The sequence below is a fragment of the Chaetura pelagica genome, unplaced genomic scaffold, assembly GCF_000747805.2.
Source record: "Chaetura pelagica isolate M959 unplaced genomic scaffold, ChaPel_1.0 scaffold612, whole genome shotgun sequence".
NCBI lineage: Eukaryota > Metazoa > Chordata > Aves > Apodiformes > Apodidae > Chaetura > Chaetura pelagica.
In genome coordinates, this window is record NW_009952448.1 from 174,992 (window position 1) to 192,567 (window position 17,576).

A 17,576-nucleotide genomic window follows, 5' to 3' on the forward strand; every position below is an offset into this window, starting at 1 on the left:
GCCCCTGGGAACAGCCCCTCTGATTCCTGGGAACAGCCCCTGGGAACAGCCCCTCTGCTCCCCAGGAACAGCCCCTGGGAACAGCCCCTCTGCTCCCCAGGAACAGCCCCTGGGAACAGCCCCTCTGCTCCCCAGGAACAGCCCCTGGGAACAGCCCCTCTGCTCCCCAGGAACAGCCCCTGGGAACAGCCCCTCTGCTCCCCAGGAACAGCCCCTGGGAACAGCCCCTCTGCTCCCCAGGAACAGCCCCTGGGAACAGCCCCTCTGCTCCCCAGGAACAGCCCCTGGGAACAGCCCCTCTGCTCCCCAGGAACAGCCCCTGGGAACAGCCCCTCTGCTCCCCAGGAACAGCCCCTGGGAACAGCCCCTCTGCTCCCCAGGAACAGCCCCTGGGAACAGCCCCTCTGCTCCCCAGGAACAGCCCCTGGGAACAGCCCCTCTGCTCCCCAGGAACAGCCCCTGGGAACAGCCCCTCTGCTCCCCAGGAACAGCCCCTGGGAACAGCCCCTCTGCTCCCCAGGAACAGCCCCTGGGAACAGCCCCTCTGCTCCCCAGGAACAGCCCCTGGGAACAGCCCCTCTGCTCCCCAGGAACAGCCCCTCTTTCCACAAGCAGGAAAACCACTGGCCTTCTTCTGCGGTCCAAGTTCCCACCCCTGAGCTGACAGCAACACCAGTACCCAGATTCTTCCACAGGAACTACAGGGACCTGGATGGTCCTCACACCTCCCTGACAGCCACAGAGGGTGGCTGAGCCAGAACAACCAGCCCTCCTGGGCAGGTGTGACAGTCCCTAAGTGCCACCTGCCCCGATGACAGCACTGCCTGAGACCCGTGGGATGCAGCAGGGAAAAGATTTGGTCTCTGTTTTGCCAGGGTAAATGTTAGAGCCTCAAAAAGTACTGGGTGAAGGTGTTGTGGACAGAGACTCCAGCCACCCTGGAGATGGGGGAAAAGTATTACAAAACCAGACTAAGCCTGACCAGGCAAGATGGTAGAACTTCAGTAGAAACCCCAGTTACCAGCAAACAGCAGCAAGAGATGGCCCAGACACTGCAGTGAACTGAACAGCCAGGCCCTGTGGCAGAAAGGTCCCTACCAGGACAGCAGCAGCTTCTCTGCTTCCTTTCAGCTTTTCCCTGAGCCCCATGAGAAGTTCACATGAAGGGATGGAAACAGGAGAGGCCTGATGTGTCCCCAGCACCTTCTCTGCAGTCACCTCAGACCTGGTCTGCAGGGGGTGATGGAGCATGTTCTGAACATACTTGTGGACTCTGCTGCAGGGATTATTCTGGACAGGGATTATTCCTTTCCAGTTCCCACAAGGGCTCAACCCAGCTGGACTCCAAGCCCTTCCACCAGACAAGAGTTCTCCCACAAAACAATGCTGAGACAACTCAGAGAGCTGGTGTTTAGGAGGGGTTTCTTCTCCTCCCTGTCCTGCTGCAAAGGACTAAGTCACATTTTAACAGTTCTGCTGGACCACAGGATTGTTTTCTCCTCTTCCAGCCAGTTAAGAAGCAAGTGACGTTTCACATAAAAGTCCCAGCATTAGTGACCATCTAAACATCATCCCCACCATTCCCTGGCACCACAGGTCAAGCCCAGAAGTTCAAGTCACGGGCTGAAAACTGCTCCTCAGAGCTGCAAGGTGCCTTCTTGCCATCTCACCTGCTTTACTGGGGTTAAGAAATGAGGGAAAGGGCCACAGAGAGCTTCTCTGATGGGTTTATGATTTAGGGAGTGGTCTCTGCTCTCAGATCCTCAGAAGATGGGTGCATATGGGCAGAAAAGCCCCCTGAGTAACACCTGGCAGGGAGCCCACGCCATGGAGCTGGTTCACAGCTCTCTCCTTTTCAGCTCCTGCTCCTGGGGTTCACAACAGACGTCCAAGAAACAAGCAGATGGCTACAAAAAGCTGGGGGGGGAGAAACTGCACTACATCCACAGCAGGACAGGGAGAAGAAGCAAACTTAAACCCTCCCCTGATGTGCCAGAGCTTGCTGCACCCACCTTCACGGTTCCTCCTGCTGGCAAGTGTCCCACGTTGTCCAGAGAACCCACTTTGGCTTGGGCCTTCTCCTTGAAGTTCAGCTTCTGGTTCTCAATTTTAACATCTCCTCCCCCTAGAACAAGATTGTGCAGGGGTGAGTTTATTAGTGCCTCCAGAATGGTCCCACCTGAGGTCTGTCCCCTTCCCAGCCCCACTGAGGACTCTGTGAACTTTGGAGGGACATGACCCAAGTGGTACCTTTAGTGCCTCAGCCCACCTGCTGTTAAGGTTCAGTTTAAAAAAAGGTAGGATCAAGGGTGATCTCCAGTTGGGCAGGCCAAACAATGCTGCAAGCAAGCAGAGCTGCATGGCAAAGCCCTGGAGATGCCCTCAGGTGGGCAGACAGGCTGGAGGAGATCCTCCTGCCAGCAGCCTCCCTGGACCTGCTGGTGTATCTGCATCCCCCAGTGGAGGTGTGAAATGCCAGTCCCACCCAAGCCCTCACTGGAGTGTTCCTGATGGCTGATGCCAGCTGCCCACTCCTGTCCCTTGCCAAGGTCTCTGCCAGCTCAGCCCATCTGTGCAATCCTTGGTGCTGGGACATGTTCTGCTCCTTTTCATCAACTTCCTTTGCTCGTCTCCCTTCCCACTCCTCCTGCATCCCTGACACTCCTCCCTGCCCCAGCCCCTGTGCCCCAGCCTGACCCGCGCGGGCAGGAGAAGTCAAGTGTGGGAACTGGATGGACACTTCAGGTGCTTGGAGAACATGCAGGTCAGAAAAACAACTGCAGATTTCTAGCAAGGTTTCCTTACTGCAGTTCCCATGAATGTATCAGACTGCACATGCAGTCCATGTTCCAGGAAGTTTTTCAAAACCCCCACCCCATCTGAGCACAGCTCAGCACAACTTTGCCTCCTGGTGCCACCATCAAACAGTTCCCAGCACTTCTGGAAGCTCTTGCACAGCCAGCCATGGGAACAGCTGGTTGGGTCTAACAAAAATCAGCTAAAACATCTGCCAAGAGATAATTTTGGATGGAGTCTTCTGCTTTCCCCAGCCCTGGAGAAGGGCAGTGCTTGTCATGCACAGCGTGTTCCTGCAGAGCCCCAGCAGAGGCCGTGGCTGTGGCACTTTGCTCCCAACAGGAGCCGTCAGAGCCCGGTGCTGGCTGGGAAGGTTCCACTGCTCTCAACCTACCAGGCTAGCAGGAAGGGTGCAGGGAACTCCCAGGAGCAGACAAAGACAGGCTTGGAGTAGTTTTTGTTTTTTTCAGCTTGGGTCAGTGCACTTTGTCCCTCGTGCAGGGACGCTGGGGTGCCAGGAGTTTTCCTGGGCAGATGAATGTCCTTCTGTCCAGCACAACTCAGTGAACTGACCATGTTTTAGGAGGCTACGAAGGTGCAGCTCAACCTCCTCTGGTACCTTGAACTCCAGACTTGCCCAAGCTCCAGCTGAGCCAGGGGCTGGTCCTTGCTGGGTGAGGAACCCCTGGAGTTGCAGGAATTCAGGCAGAGGAATTGCTGTGTTCTCAGTGGGGAGCAAATAATTCCTGCATTCCCAGGATATGTCCTGGAAGAGCCACGAGTGTTTTATCCCAGCCAGGAGCTGCTGCTGAACTGCAGGATGAGGAGACCCTTCTATCTGCTTTGAGGAACTGGAGGGAAGTGACTTGATCCTTTCACAACACTCGTGTGCTGAGAGCCCCAAAGTGCTCCAAACTGGATGAAGCTTCCAGACTCCTGGAATCCTCCTGGGAAGTATCCAATTCATTTGTTTGTTTGGTTTTTTTTAAATCAAATGAGGAGGAAAAAAGAGAACTGGGCTGAGGCACATGGTTATCTTCAGAGGCAAGATGAAATCCCACATCTCCTAATCCCCTTCTCCCCTGATGAAACCACCAGGACTTGCTAAGAAGCTGGGCAGCATTTCCAGGAACACTCCCTGAAAGCAACAAACCCTTGCAACTGTTCCAGTGACAACTCAGGACTATCTATAAACCACTTGCAGCATCTACAGACACATCATGAGGGAATGGTGAAATTCCTACCTGGCTTGTGTTTGATGTTTGCTTTGGAGCCACACTTTGAGGACACTTTGGAAAGGTCCACTTTCTTGTTCTGGATCTGCACCTGAAGAGGCAAAAAGAAACAACTCAACATAAAGAAACGTTTCCTGGAAATCTGGAGGCCAATGGGCCACCTCAAACACCAGGTGACACTTCAGGAGCTGCACCCCTTTTCCACCACATTATTTTCTCCTATCAACTTCCCAGCCACTGTTTGCCCAACTCTGGAGGCAGTTTCAGGGCTATTTAAAAGTCTGCACCAGCCAGAAGGGGTTAATGTGAGCAGAGAGAAGCTGAGACCAGAACAAGTAACAGATGAGCAGCAACCAGAAATGCAGCCTTGAGTTCCTGGAGCATTCATGGAATAAAAAAGCACTTGGGAGAGGGACCAAAGTAAGCTGATCCCATTGCCATGTTCCTCAGACTGTTCCTGCCCAGGGGTGGCTCTGCCTCTGATGACATGGGTCATTGCCTGGGCACCTCCAGACAGTCCCCAGGACTGGTGTCAGGGATCTACTCAGCCTTCTACTCTACTGCTGTAGGGCCAGACAAGCCACCAGTTCATTTTCTCTCTACCATCTCCAACATGCAGAGTGACCCATGTCTCACAGCCAGGCTCCTCACAGGGGTCTGCACTCCCTGCTGAGAATGTGACACCAGGAAGGATCAGAATGCCCAGATGGAACAAACTGCTCAAAGAAGCTACCATAGAAACACAGAATGGTTTGGGCTGGAAGGGACCTTTCCAGGTCACCTAGATCCCAACCCCCTGCCATGGGCAGGGACACCTCCCAGCAGCCCAGGCTGCTCCAAGCCCCATCCAACCTGCCCTTCAACACTGCCAGGGATGGGGCAGCCACAGCTTCCCTGGGCAACCTGGGCCAGGCTCTCACCACCCTCACAGCACACAATTTCTCCCTCCCATCTCATCTCCAGCTCCCTCTGCCAGCTGGAAACCCTTCCCCCTGCTCCCATCCCTCCCTGCCCTTGTCCCAAGTCCCTCCCCAGCTTTCCTGGAGCCCCTTCAGGCACTGGAAGGTGCTCTAAGGTCTCCCTGGAGCCTTCTCTTCTCCAGGCTGAACACCCCAACTCTCCCAGCCTGTCCCAGAGCTGCTCCAGCCCTCCCAGCATCTCTAGGGCCTCCTCTGGCCTCTCTCCAACAGCTCCATGTCCTTCCTGTGTTGGGGACCCCAGAGCAGGACCAGCCCTGCAGGGGGGACTCACCAGAGCAGAGGGGACAGTCCCCTCCCTTGCCCCATTAACCCTCTCAAAGACAAACCCTGGGACTGGGGAAGCCATTTCCATCCCAGTATTATCTCCTTTAACCTCATTCTACCAGTGACTTGGCACTGGCACAGAAACCTTCAGTGAGCAGCGTGAAGCCATGAGACACTCATGACTCAGTAAATTACCTTCTTCCAAGTCAACAAGCCAAATATTCCAGCATGGTGTTTGTGGACATCAGTTTGAATTTGGGGAGAAGTGTCTCCTCTGGGGTGGGACAAAGGTGGAGTCACAATAATTGCTAAAAATAGGTTTTATCTTTGACCCCTGGACTGAGTGCCCTGCATGGAGCCTCTTCCTGACACCAGAATTCCTCCTGCAGCTCCAGGTGAATGAAAATTTCCTCTCTTCCAGAATGAAATTCTTGTCTAACTATTGGGAGAAATTCCATGAAATTCCATTTCATAGAAGCTCAGGATAATTTATACCAGAAGGAACTTCTGGTCTAACCCCCTAGCAAGTTATAACTTTCCATGGGAAAAAATCTGGGGTGTTTTGGTACTAACCTTTGAGGGAATCACCTCTCCCAGCTGGGTCAGCAACCACCAGCTGGCACCTGCATGCACAGAGTTCTGCTCCTGATCCTCTCCCAGAGAAAATGAAAATTTGTCTCTTTGAATGTGACAAGAATTCATTCCCTTTCTCTAAAAGCTTCCAGGGAATGATCACGATCATTTGCAAGACAGGAAGCACGAGTCCACCCAGTGTGTGGGGAGGGATGAGTCAAAGCCCTGCTGTCCTGTGTGCTCAGGACTGGCAGAGCAGCAGGTGCAGCCTGTTCCATGTTCCTGCCTCAGTGAGCCCAGGCACTCTGGAAGGTCAGACCATGGCTGCTGAGTCTGGTCTGGAGCTGGGACGAAGCTGCATTTGTCACAGGATGTGCTCTAAGCCCAGAGTGGCTGTTACCAGCCAGGACAGACAGAGCCAGTTATGACTCCTCATGGTTTCACCTGGAAATCCAGGCATTTCTACCTACATGGAAGTGCATTTATTTCTGCTAATTTGAGTTGTTGTGTTGAGCCTGCAGTGGGAGACACGTTTAAAGGCCTGGGCTTGAAGTTATAGAGCCAAATACTCAGAGTCTGGTGCCAGAAACAACCTTCAGATCTGAAAGCTGGATACAGAAATGGGATCCTCATCTCTCTTTGGATTTTCTTTCTCTCCCCACTTCCCAATCCATCTAAGCAGGTCAAGAAAAAAGGGCAGAGAAACACCAGTACATTCCAGATCACCTTGTTAAACCTTCAGGAACACATTCACTACCTGCACCTTGGAACATCTTCCTCTTTACTGCTGCTTTCTTTAAAATGAGAGGGGGGAAAAGTCTAAAGCACAACACAAGCTTTTACCCAGGAGATCTAACTATGTTTATGTCTAGATACTTTTTGGCATATGTAATGCAACTAGGAACAATATCTACTGCTTTTGAACATGTCTTCTTGGGTCTCTTGGAGGGGAGAAGATGGTATCTCTGTGTAGAGAGAGAGGAACCACCAACTAGGAACCACCTCACTTGGTAGAACATCCATCACTCCTACCAGAGCAAACCTTAAGCTGAAGTGTAATTTGCTACTAACCACAGCTCTTGTCCACAGGATTCCTGAAGGCTTTGACTGAAGCCAGAGACTAAAACAATGGACTTTCCAGACAACCCTACTAGCAGTGAGGTACAGAGGTCTTCTATCAGAAGTTATCAAGTTAACTATTTGAACAAGAAAACATCTTGGAACTGGACACTAATCTTCCAGTGCCCCAGGGGGAGTGATCAGACACAAATATGAAGAACAGGAAATGCTTTTCTAGGAAACCAGACTGTCCACTCACACTGGCCCTGCCTGGGGGCACTGGGGAGCTGGGAACCACTGCCTGGACCTGCTTTGGGGGCACCTGGAACCTGTAAATAAGCAGCACTTCATTCTCTATCCTCAAAGCAAAGAGGTTCAGTAGTTGGGCAAGGAGAAAAAGTGCACTGGGGAAAGCAGGGTGTGGAAGAAGAGAGAAAGAAAGCAGGCACACACTTGTCCCCTACAGCTGGGAATGTCCCCAGGACAGGACAGCTTGGATGATTGGTTAGAAAAAAGAACAGTTCACTAATGCAGTTAATCAGGCAAGGAAAATATCCCCTGCATTTAAATCATGTTGCTGTTGGCCTCAAATGAAGGAGAAGTGTGTTTGAGACCCCTTCCACTAGGTTTTCTTTCTGTGGCACTGAGAAACCTCCTGCATGAGCTCCACAAGTCATGGAAATACCAAACAGGAAAGGCAAGTCCCACCCCTGGTGGGAACCCACAAACTGAAAGGCAAGGAGAGCAGCAGAGACTGCCAAGGGGGAGTCAAGCTTCAACATCTGACTTGTACCTTCTTGGCAAGCAAGCTGCAGAGAGCAAGTTTAAGAAGCCAAATCTGGTTCCTCTTGTAAAGACTTAAGGAAGAACTGGTCATGGAGAGTAGAGGTTCAGCCAAATACAAAAGTATTTCCCAGGAAAAGTGGCCAGGGTAGTTGGCCCCACAGGCAGGTCCTACGTAGCATTTGCATCCACTGAGCCAGAACTCAAACAGAACACACTGACCATACAGCAACACTAACTCTGGCCCCAGAATTTTTGACTATTTGTCCCAAAACACAGAGTATTTGGCCCATGACCCCTACCCAAAGCAAGGACACAGGGAGCTTCTGTGCTGCTGGCTCTCAGGCACTAGGAACAGAGGAGGCATCCCAAGATGTGGTCACTGGATGTGGCTCCTCAGGAACCTGGTGTGGTCAAATATCAATGGAAGACACTCCCTTGGGCTTAGGGACTCCAGTGTCTTTTTGAAACCATCCAGTCTTTCTATTTCTGCAACACATCCCTAGCACAACCAGCCTAGAGTGGGTTTTCTCAGGAAGTGCAGCTTTACCCCCAGGAAACAAGCCTGCCAAACTGTGGTTGTATGTTCAAAAGCTTTAGTATCTAAATAGTCACTTGGGGTTTTTTGTCAGACACTTTCAGGATCCAGTTCTCCAAACCAAGCACACAGACGTTACAGGATTAACCTTCTAGTTTAATAAGCTCAACTCTGCTGCCAGAGAACCCAGTAGCCTTTAAGTGTAGAAATGAATTGCAGCTCAAAGATTAAGCCCCAGAGTCTTCTCCTCCTCCTTGTTAGAAGTCTCCCTTCTCATGAAACAAGAGGTGAAATTGATCTGACTCAGACCTGCTCTGTCAGCCAGCAGAGAGCACCGGGTGCTTCTAGGGCACATTTCATTTCATCTGAAAAAGATCAGACATCTAAAACAGGTCAGAGGACTGATGAGGTGCCTCCACTGACTGCAGAGAGAATCCATGGTGAGCTGTCTCCCGGGGTCAGTGGTGTGCACATCCTACATTTGGTCACCAGTGTCACAGAAACCATGTGAGAAACAGGTCAGGTGTATCTGCAGCACCGTGAAACAACACACACAGCAGCCCCTGGTTTACAGGAGCCCTGAAACTGCCACACCTTTCTGCCTGAAACACAGCATTTGTACGACTGACAAGTAAATCCATGGCACAAGAGAAGGAGTTAGTAGAAAGGCAGCTTGCCCACAGCCCATACTTACATTCCCACCTCCAGGGACATGCTTAATATTGTCCTTGGAACCACACTTGGACTGAACATGGCTGTAGTTCGCTTTTTTGGAGACTATCTGGACCTGGAACGTTACAGAATGGAAAACAACACAAGGGAAGAGGACTGGTTAGAGTTGTCATACAGCAGGCTGGAATGGATGCTCGAACACGGGGTGGGGTACAAGGAGCTGTGTTAAACTCAACCCATATTAGGTGTGAAAGCAACTGAGGAGGAGAGTGAGGAAAAAAAAGTGAGGGGAACAAGAAGCTGCAGAGACAGAGTTAGTGCGGGCGCAGGCACTGCGGGGAGATGGCTCCTCCAGGCCCTCCTGGGTTGGCATCAGCCAAGGGCTGGGCTCCTCCCTGGCCCCTGTGGAGCTTCCCAGGAGCTCTCTGGTGAGAGCTGCCCCAGAGCAGGGAGAACCACAGGCCAAAGCCATGGGGCCAACACTCCCAACAAGGCTGTCACCAGCTCTGGGTCTGTGCTCGGTGTCCCTCTGTCCTGGGTAATGCTCTTCAGAACCTCTGGGCAGTAAAGCCTGGTCTGAGCAACAATTCTGCTGGTGAAGGCTGTCAAACCTGCAGTTGGATTTCATCAGATGAGTTATGGCAGTGAGACTGTTCCTCCTTTAAGCTAAAATGACTTGGGCTTTTTCAAGCTGCAGAAGGAGATGCTAAGGAGTGAGCTTTTACTCACCAGGGCAGCAAGGGCATTAGTGACAGGCCCGTGTTCACAGAGGTTAGTTACAACACGTGTTTAGTCTGGGAGTTAATTCAACAGAGCACAAAACGTGGCAGAAGCTGTAACTAAGGAACCTTCTAGAAAGGGGTGATGAATTTGAAGCACAAAAGGAATCACCAGAACATTCTCACTTGAGCCGGTTTCCAAAAGCTCCTTGGCCAGTTCAGAAAGACCGGATTCAGTGCAACAGCAGCTCTGAAAATGTACTGCAATGGTTTATGGTGGTTTACTGACTTCTCAAGAGGCACAGAGACTCTGTCCATTCATGAGCAATGAAGGGTAAAATGGGAATTAAGCCAGACCTGCAGCACTCCTGCCTCACTGCCCGTCCCCGCGTGCTGCGATCCCGTGTCACAACAGCTTTGGAGGGACCCCCTGCACGGGGAGCACCTCGTGCACAGTTAGGTGGCTACAGCTGGGGGGGAAGAACTGCAGGAAAAACACAAAGCCCTTAATATTCTGTGAATATCCACTAAAGCTGTCTCTTCCCAGTTCCAAAGCAGCGCCGTGTATGAAGAACTGGCTGGAAGGGAAACCTCTGACCCAATGTCAGGCCCATCTACCCAGAAGTGAAAAGGGAAACATCTACAGTGACAGCAGACATGGAAAAGGCACCTACAGCAGTGATGGCTGAGTGTGTGGAACTGAGAGTATCTCAGGGTTTACACAAAAGAACTGGAAAAGTGTCTGTGCAAGGAACAGTGACACTGACAGGAGAAAGCAGAAGAGCTGAAGAGAAGGGAAAGTGACTCCAAATAGAAATGTTTTCCTTCATCTCCCACAGAGAAAAGTCTGAAATGAACTCACTTTCCCATTGGGTTGTTTTGGGGCACTCTCTTTTGATACAGTTGTTTTAGCAGTAGCCATTTTAGAGACTGCACTGGGTTCAGGCTTTCGGGCAGCAGCAGCTGACTCTGGCTTTTTCTCTATTTTCCCCTAGATGGAGACAAATGGATGATTTCAACCAGCAACAGCAAAAGTGTGGGCAGGAGATTAAGGGAACACCAGCTACCCAGAGAAACCTGGTGGCACAGATGACCCAGGAGAACTCCTGATGTGCTGTGATCCTCAGGCAAAGTCTCAAGCCCAGGAATGACAGAACTAAGGGGGTGGAGGAGAAGCAACATCACTGGGACACGGGCTGGAACAGGCACCCTGGGGTCATAAAGCAATAATTAAGTTCTCCATTTCTCAAGAAGTTCACAGGTGCCCTTCACTGGTACCTCACTGTTTCCCCAATGGTCACGATGGCAGGTCTCCAGGTGACCTCAGTACATTATAACTCTGCCAAAAAAATAAACCCCATCTCTTTCAGAAACCCTTCAGATCACCTCCTTCCCAGGGAGGACATCACACAGAAGCAAACACACCCACTGGCTGATGGGTTTTGGTCCTTGAGCTCTGCTGCCATTTCTGCTTTCACACCCACACACTGATCTGACTCAGACTTTGAGATCAACCACTGACTTAGTTTTTAACTCATCAAATGCTGGTGGACCTGGTTAGGACCTGGTTAATCCAGATAAGCAGAAAACCAAATGCAAATGTACAGGGTTTTAGAAAAAAAATAAATAAGCAACTACCTGAGAATATCCATCTAATCTAGATCCAGGCAAGGGCAGCAGAACTTGAATTTTTTTGGAGGTCAGACTAAATCCTGTATTTCACTAACCTACCAGCAACAGAACAGTAAACAAAGAAACCCAGCACTGCTGCAGCATTTTCTGATTCTAAAAACATCTCATCATAAATCAGGCCACAAGGACTATTTTCTTAAAAGTACAATTGTTAGGACTTAGCAACTTAACAAGGTTGGACCAGATGATCCTTGAGGTCCCTCCCAACCTGGCATTCTATGATTCTGTGATTCTAACTCTATGAAAATATTTGGAAAATAAAGGACAGTACAATTAAATATAAACATAATTTCACTTAAACTGACACATTAACCCTGCAAGCTGAAAAGTTCTGCAATCCTCAGAACCCCAGTGCAGATTTAAAATACCAGAACAATCTCTGTGCCCTTTCTGACCAAAGGGCAGAAGCTTTCTGAGCTGCTCTTTGGTGTCAAGCTACAACACACAGTAGATGGAAGGATCACCCTCCTGCTTGCCTCAAGAATTTTTCAGCTGACTTGGTTTGTTCATTTCCAGAAACTCTTGTTTTGGGGAGTGGAAGCTTCTGTCCCCTAGACCTTGAAGCTCTCTCTGCACTGTGACCCTGCACAGCTGGGACACTCTTAGCTCTGAAGCAGACCCCTGGCGTGTGGCTGCTGACTGACACACAGCACCACAGCCCAGGAGTGTCCTTGCTTTTCATCTTCCTGAGAGGAAGTGAAGGCTCCCAGCATGAAATGTGCTCTGTTGGCATCAGAATCAAGGGATCTGTGGAGCTCCCCACTGCTGCAGACCTGCAGCAAAGTGGGCAGATTTGTTCCACTTTGTGGCAATTAAAGGGCTGTGCTGGCAGGCAGGCTGCTCAGCCACCTGCCTGCACCTGCCACACACACCAGCTCCAGCACACTTGGCATCATTATGCACAGCCACAACCCCACTGAAGCCCTCAGAAGAGGGCTACAGGTGCACCCCTAAACCTTTATCATTTACATTCACAGTGAAACTGTAATTTAAGCCCTGATGGAGAGCCTCAAGCTCTAAGGACACACTTTCTCTACAGCTCCTTTAGCTCTACCCTGTTCTTTCCTTGAGGCCACCTCAGATTATCCAAAGAGCAGTGTAAGTAGATCCACTTAATTTCAGCTTTAGCCTGAGGAGTTGAACAGGGTCCCTGTTCCTAGATCTGGGAAAGGTGCTGCAGAATGTGCTCCTGAATCCAGATTTCCTGCATCACAGTGCATTGTTCCACCTCCTGTTCCATTCAGCAAACTCAATTCCTCTGTTCCAAGGCAAAACTTTGGAACACAGACCAGCTTTTGTGGTTTCAGTACCAACTAGTTTCTATGGCAGGATGTACAACAGAAAAACAGAACCAAGAGTTCTGAATTCCTGCACACAGGCCAGCAAACACCAGGAAGGCTCTTCAGGTGGATTCCTTCTGTATACCACGAGCACTGCCTTGTTAATGCCTTGTGCACAAACCAGGAACCCAAGGAGCAGCTCGGCAGCGCGCGCACGAGGAGCAGTGAGGGTATAGCACCAAAATTAGCCAAGAGCACCCCTGAGGCTTTAGAGCTACTGTACCAAAGTGCACGTTGTGACCAAGTCTGAAGAAACTTACCTTTCCTCCACCAGGCTGGTGTTTAATATTGTCTGTTGATCCGATTTTGGAACGTACATTTTTCAGATCCGGAGCAGAAACGCTGCTGGTGGGGCGGAGCGGCTTGGGAGCTGCGCTGGCCTTGCTGGGAGCCTTAGTGGTGGTTTTTTTAGCATCCGTTGTGGTGGTTGAGGTCGTGGTGGGTTTGGTCGCAGCAGGCTTGGGTTTGGGAAGACTTTTGGCTGCTGCAGGTAAAGCAGGAGAGCTGGAGGTGGTGGTGGAAGTTGTGGTCGTGCTACTTTTGACTGCATTTCCAGCAGCGCTCTTGGGGCGGCTCAGCTCTGCTACAGTGATCACAGTGATAAGGGAAGAGGGGGAAAAAAGATGGGTCAGAGGCCATTTACACCAACGTCCTCAGTCTCCTAAAGACATAGAGTGGGATCTGCTTAATAAACACAGCCCCAGGACAAGGAGGATTTGATGTAGATGGAAGAGGAACAAAGTTACCTGATGGTGACTTTGCTGAGGTCTTCTTGGCATCCGCAGGCTTCGCGTCGGTCTTGATAGCTGCCCAGGAGAGCAGAGCAGTTAGTGCTGCTGAGGGGGAGCCAGTTGGCACAGGTGAGAAGGCTGGAGTCCCAGCACAGCTTCCCCTGGAGCCTCAGGAGCTCTCTGCAGCTCCTCACACACCCGTGCGCCTCCTTACCCACAGTCCCAATTTCTAACGTGCTGCTGGAAATGAAACATCTCCAGAACTAACTGCTCCGTCTGGACACCTGCCTGAGCCCCACAGCAAAACAGCCTCACATTTTCCAGCAAAAGGATCAACTCACCAAAGGGATCAGCATTCAATGCTGCAACACATGCAGTAAGGTTTGGGGCTTGGTTTTTTGTTGTGTTTTTTATTTACCTACTGTCTTCAAGCCTGTAGCTTCTGTGTTTCACCACCAAATGCAGTTACATTAGTCACAGCATCAGTTTTCTTCTGGCAACAGAAACAATGTACTAACACTCACAGGACAGACAACCTACTTCACTGAATAAAGATGACACCACTTACTAACATTATTTTAATCCCCTCCCGATTTAATTTCTTCAAAACAAACAAACAAACAAAAGCCCCCAAAACAAAAACCCAGCTCTTTTATTTACTAAATAGCAAAAGCAAACCCACATTTGTCCATCTATAACCTTGGTATTATTGCTGGATCAGTTCTAACCAATGCCAGTTGTCTGGCACAGCAGTTCTTGCACATATTTTGGTCCCTGTTACAATTGTATAAAACCAACCATCGATCACTAAACTGAACCTCCCGCGGGGCAAAGCCCAATGATCATGACCTGATTACACTGCACACAGAGCACAGGCTGAGGCAGGAACTGGAGTTCTCAAAGCAGAATAAAACCAAACACGAAGTTGATCAAGGAAAAAATCACAGGCTGAAAAATCTAGGCAGAACCTTATTTTGAAGATAATTAAATTCTAGGGTTTCTTTCTCTCAGTGATGGACAACTTGGGCTGAAACCTGCCTCGTTTCAACAGCCCAAGGAAGGCAACACTGGGAACAAACACCAAATGGAAAAAAATTCTAAGATAGAAATTATGAAAACCTCCATCTTCTAGTATTTAATTTCCACTAACAGTGTTTAGGTTTTTAGATAAATCCAAGTAGCTGGCAGGGTATTTTATGGAATGGCAGTATGGGAAAGAGCAAGCAACAGAGGCAGATAGCTACAGGCCAAGTTAGCCTGGATCATTCCATCCAGACATTGCTAAAAGCATTCAATTAAACACCAGAGATAAGATACCAGCTAATGAGATCAAACACATTTGGGTAATTTAATAAGGCCTAAAGGATAGATCTATAATTAATATCAAACACTTCAAAAAAGGCCCTGTCAAACCAACCTAAATCATTCCTTGAGACCACAACTCTAACTGGGAAATCTGTATGGACAAAACAGACTCAGTTTGGTATAAAGACAAGAGGACTAATATGTAATTCCATTTCTAAAGAGATGTTATTGCTGCTCATGTGAGTGGGGAGGCAAAAGCTGGAACACTTTTGGCTGTGTTAATAGCACGTGATGTTGAACAACCTGCAGAATGCTAAAGCTGCTGGGAAAATAATGACAGTCCAAGACTTTGGTCTGTTTCTGGTCTGAAAGACAGAGAGGTGGTCTTGTACAGACACAAACATCAAATAATACATCAAGCACCACACAGCCTGTGGCTCCTGTTTAGTTGAGAAAATGCCTGACATTTGATAACTGAAAAAGTGAAGCTGTATCATTTAATGGTTTAAACTGTCAGAGGGAACATTTAGATTAGACATGAGGAGGAAATTCTGTGCTGTGAGGGTGGTGAGACCCTGGCCCGGGTTGCCCAGGGAAGCTGTGGCTGCCCCATCCCTGGCAGTGTTGAAGGGCAGGTTGGATGGGGCTTGGAGCAGCCTGGGCTGGTGGGAGGTGTCCCTGCCCATGCAGGGGTGGGACTGGGTGATTTTCAAGATCCCTTCCAATCCAAACCATTCCATGTTTCTCTGAACACAAGCCATCTCTCTGTCCTCCCTCACGCTCTTGCTTTCTCCCCATCCCAAGCAGGAGTCCCTCTTTTACCAGCCATGGCTCTTCCCATGCATTTCCAGCACCAGACAAAACTGCTTTCACTCCTGATGGAGGTTCTCCAGCTGACCTCATCTCTCCCTGTGCCTTGGCAGGGTCCCACCCCCCTGGCTGCTGCAGCAGCCCCTTCCCTCTGTACATCCTGCCTCCTGGAACAACCCTCCTGCATCTCTGCATCGCCGACTCCATCTCTTTTCAAATGGCACCAGAAAACACTTCTTTCTTTGTGTCTCCATTCTGGAAGGAGAAATTAACTGCACTCATTAAAACATACTCAGCATTCTGGGCTACAGTTTGCATAAAAGACCACACAAAATTCATGCTACGAGGATGTCCACAGGGTCAGTCAAGACATGGGGCTCTTGCAAAGTGCAGCACTTCCTCTGCACAGGATGGAAGGTGTTTTCCCCCAGAGCACACGGCACGAAATGTGCATTTAGCCCAAAGGATTCCAGCACAGCTCAAACACTTCTGTTCTTTTGGGAGAGATGAGTTATGAACTCCTGCTTTAGGACTCACACAACAAAGCCACCAACACCTCTTATTGGTGTTACATGTTCATTGGCAAATCCTGCCAGTGAGGCCTAGTCATTTGAAAAGCCTTGAGAGAATTGAACTATATTTTTATCTGACATTAAATCACTCAAGCTCCATTAAAAGGAGTAAAAAGGGTGTCTGCAAGATGCTAATATACTGCTCATGTTTCCTGCTGTGTTAAACTCATGGGAAGTTCCCTCTTTGGCAACAGTGGGATACAGTTTTCTGATAAAGCTGCTGTGATTTCAGCTCCAAATCCTTCCTGCAAGAGTGAAAAAACTCCCCTTCTGCTCAACCTTTTTTGTGTCTCAGATGCACTAGCCTGGGTGCTTCAAGTGCTCTTCTGAAGATTTGCTTTTCCTGAGTTTTGAACTGGTTTTAGTGTTTATTCTGACTGTTGCTATGGCAAAACACAGAGGTAGTAGCACCCTTTCTCCTAACTCAAGCGTGTTCAGTAATTGTATTAACTCTGCATCACACAGAGCTCATCTTTGCAGGCCATTCAGATTTGGTTTTGGAAGAGGAAGCTCTGGAGGGAAAAAAGTCTGGCCTACAGTCTTGGTGCCTTGGCACAGGGTCCTGTCTTGTCTTGAATTAAAAGGGCTGATATTTCAGCAAGCACCAAGCTTCAAGCCAACTCCTGGCTGACCTCTCAGAAGTACTAGTTAACAGCAGCTGCAGCTCCTCTTATGTGACTACATTTCAAGGTTTTCAAAGAATCACAGAATGGTTTGGATTGAAAAGGACCTTCAAGATCATCTAGATCCAACCCCCTGCCATGGGCAGGGACACCTCTCACCAGACCAGGTTGCTCCAAGCCCCATCCAACCTGCCTTTGAACACTGCCAGGGATGGGGCAGCCACAGCTTCCCTGGGCAACCTGGGCCAGGCTCTCCCCACCCTCACAGTGAAAAATTTCCTCCTCATGTCTGACCTATATCTCCCTTCTTCCAGTTCTAATCCATTCCCCCTCATCCTCTCACTCCCTGCCCTTGTCCCAAGTCCCTCCCCAGCTTTCCTGGAGCCCCTTCAGGCACTGGAAGCTGCTCTCAGGTCTCCCTGGAGCCTTCTCTTCTCCAGGCTGAACACCCCAGCTCTCCCAGCCTGTTTTGTTTTGTTGGTTTTTTTTCCTTCTTTTGATCCTGAAGATTGGCAGCTTGTTAATTAGGAGACTAATTTTAATAAACTACTCGGGCCATGGGATGACCTAACCACAGGGAAGAGCCATCAGGGTGCTGGAATCTGTCAGAAAGCCACGAGGTGACCCAACAGTGCTACTCAAAACAGAACCTTGCAGCTGCTTAGAAAGAGAGAGCTGAACTCACACGTTGGCCTCTTGGGAGGAGAAGCAGCAGTATTTTTTGCAGCAGCAGGTGCAGTGACTGGTGATGGTGCTGTTGTCTTGGGAGTGGCAGGGGTGCTCCTGGCAGCAGGTCTGGAAGAGGCAGCTGATGGGGGCTTGGAGAGGGAGGTCCTCTTCTCGGTGGGCTTCGCATCTGCAACCTGGGAACAAACAGGCTGCAT

The 17,576-nt window shown here is 49.8% G+C and overlaps 1 protein-coding gene across 1 annotated transcript in view; it reads right to left on the minus strand.

Moving 5' to 3' along the window:
• MAP4 (microtubule-associated protein 4) overlaps nucleotides 1–17,576 on the minus strand; it is a 105,503-nt gene that overhangs the window by 1,698 nt on the left and 86,229 nt on the right. Inside the window, exons 15-21 of the mRNA XM_010008547.1 lie at nucleotides 17,378–17,555; nucleotides 13,398–13,457; nucleotides 12,912–13,234; nucleotides 10,482–10,610; nucleotides 8,923–9,015; nucleotides 4,041–4,122; nucleotides 2,013–2,125 (exon numbers count right to left, since the gene is read on the minus strand). Of these exons, the coding sequence (XP_010006849.1) occupies nucleotides 2,013–2,125; nucleotides 4,041–4,122; nucleotides 8,923–9,015; nucleotides 10,482–10,610; nucleotides 12,912–13,234; nucleotides 13,398–13,457; nucleotides 17,378–17,555 (978 nt within the window). The remainder of the gene's footprint in view (nucleotides 1–2,012; nucleotides 2,126–4,040; nucleotides 4,123–8,922; nucleotides 9,016–10,481; nucleotides 10,611–12,911; nucleotides 13,235–13,397; nucleotides 13,458–17,377; nucleotides 17,556–17,576) is intronic.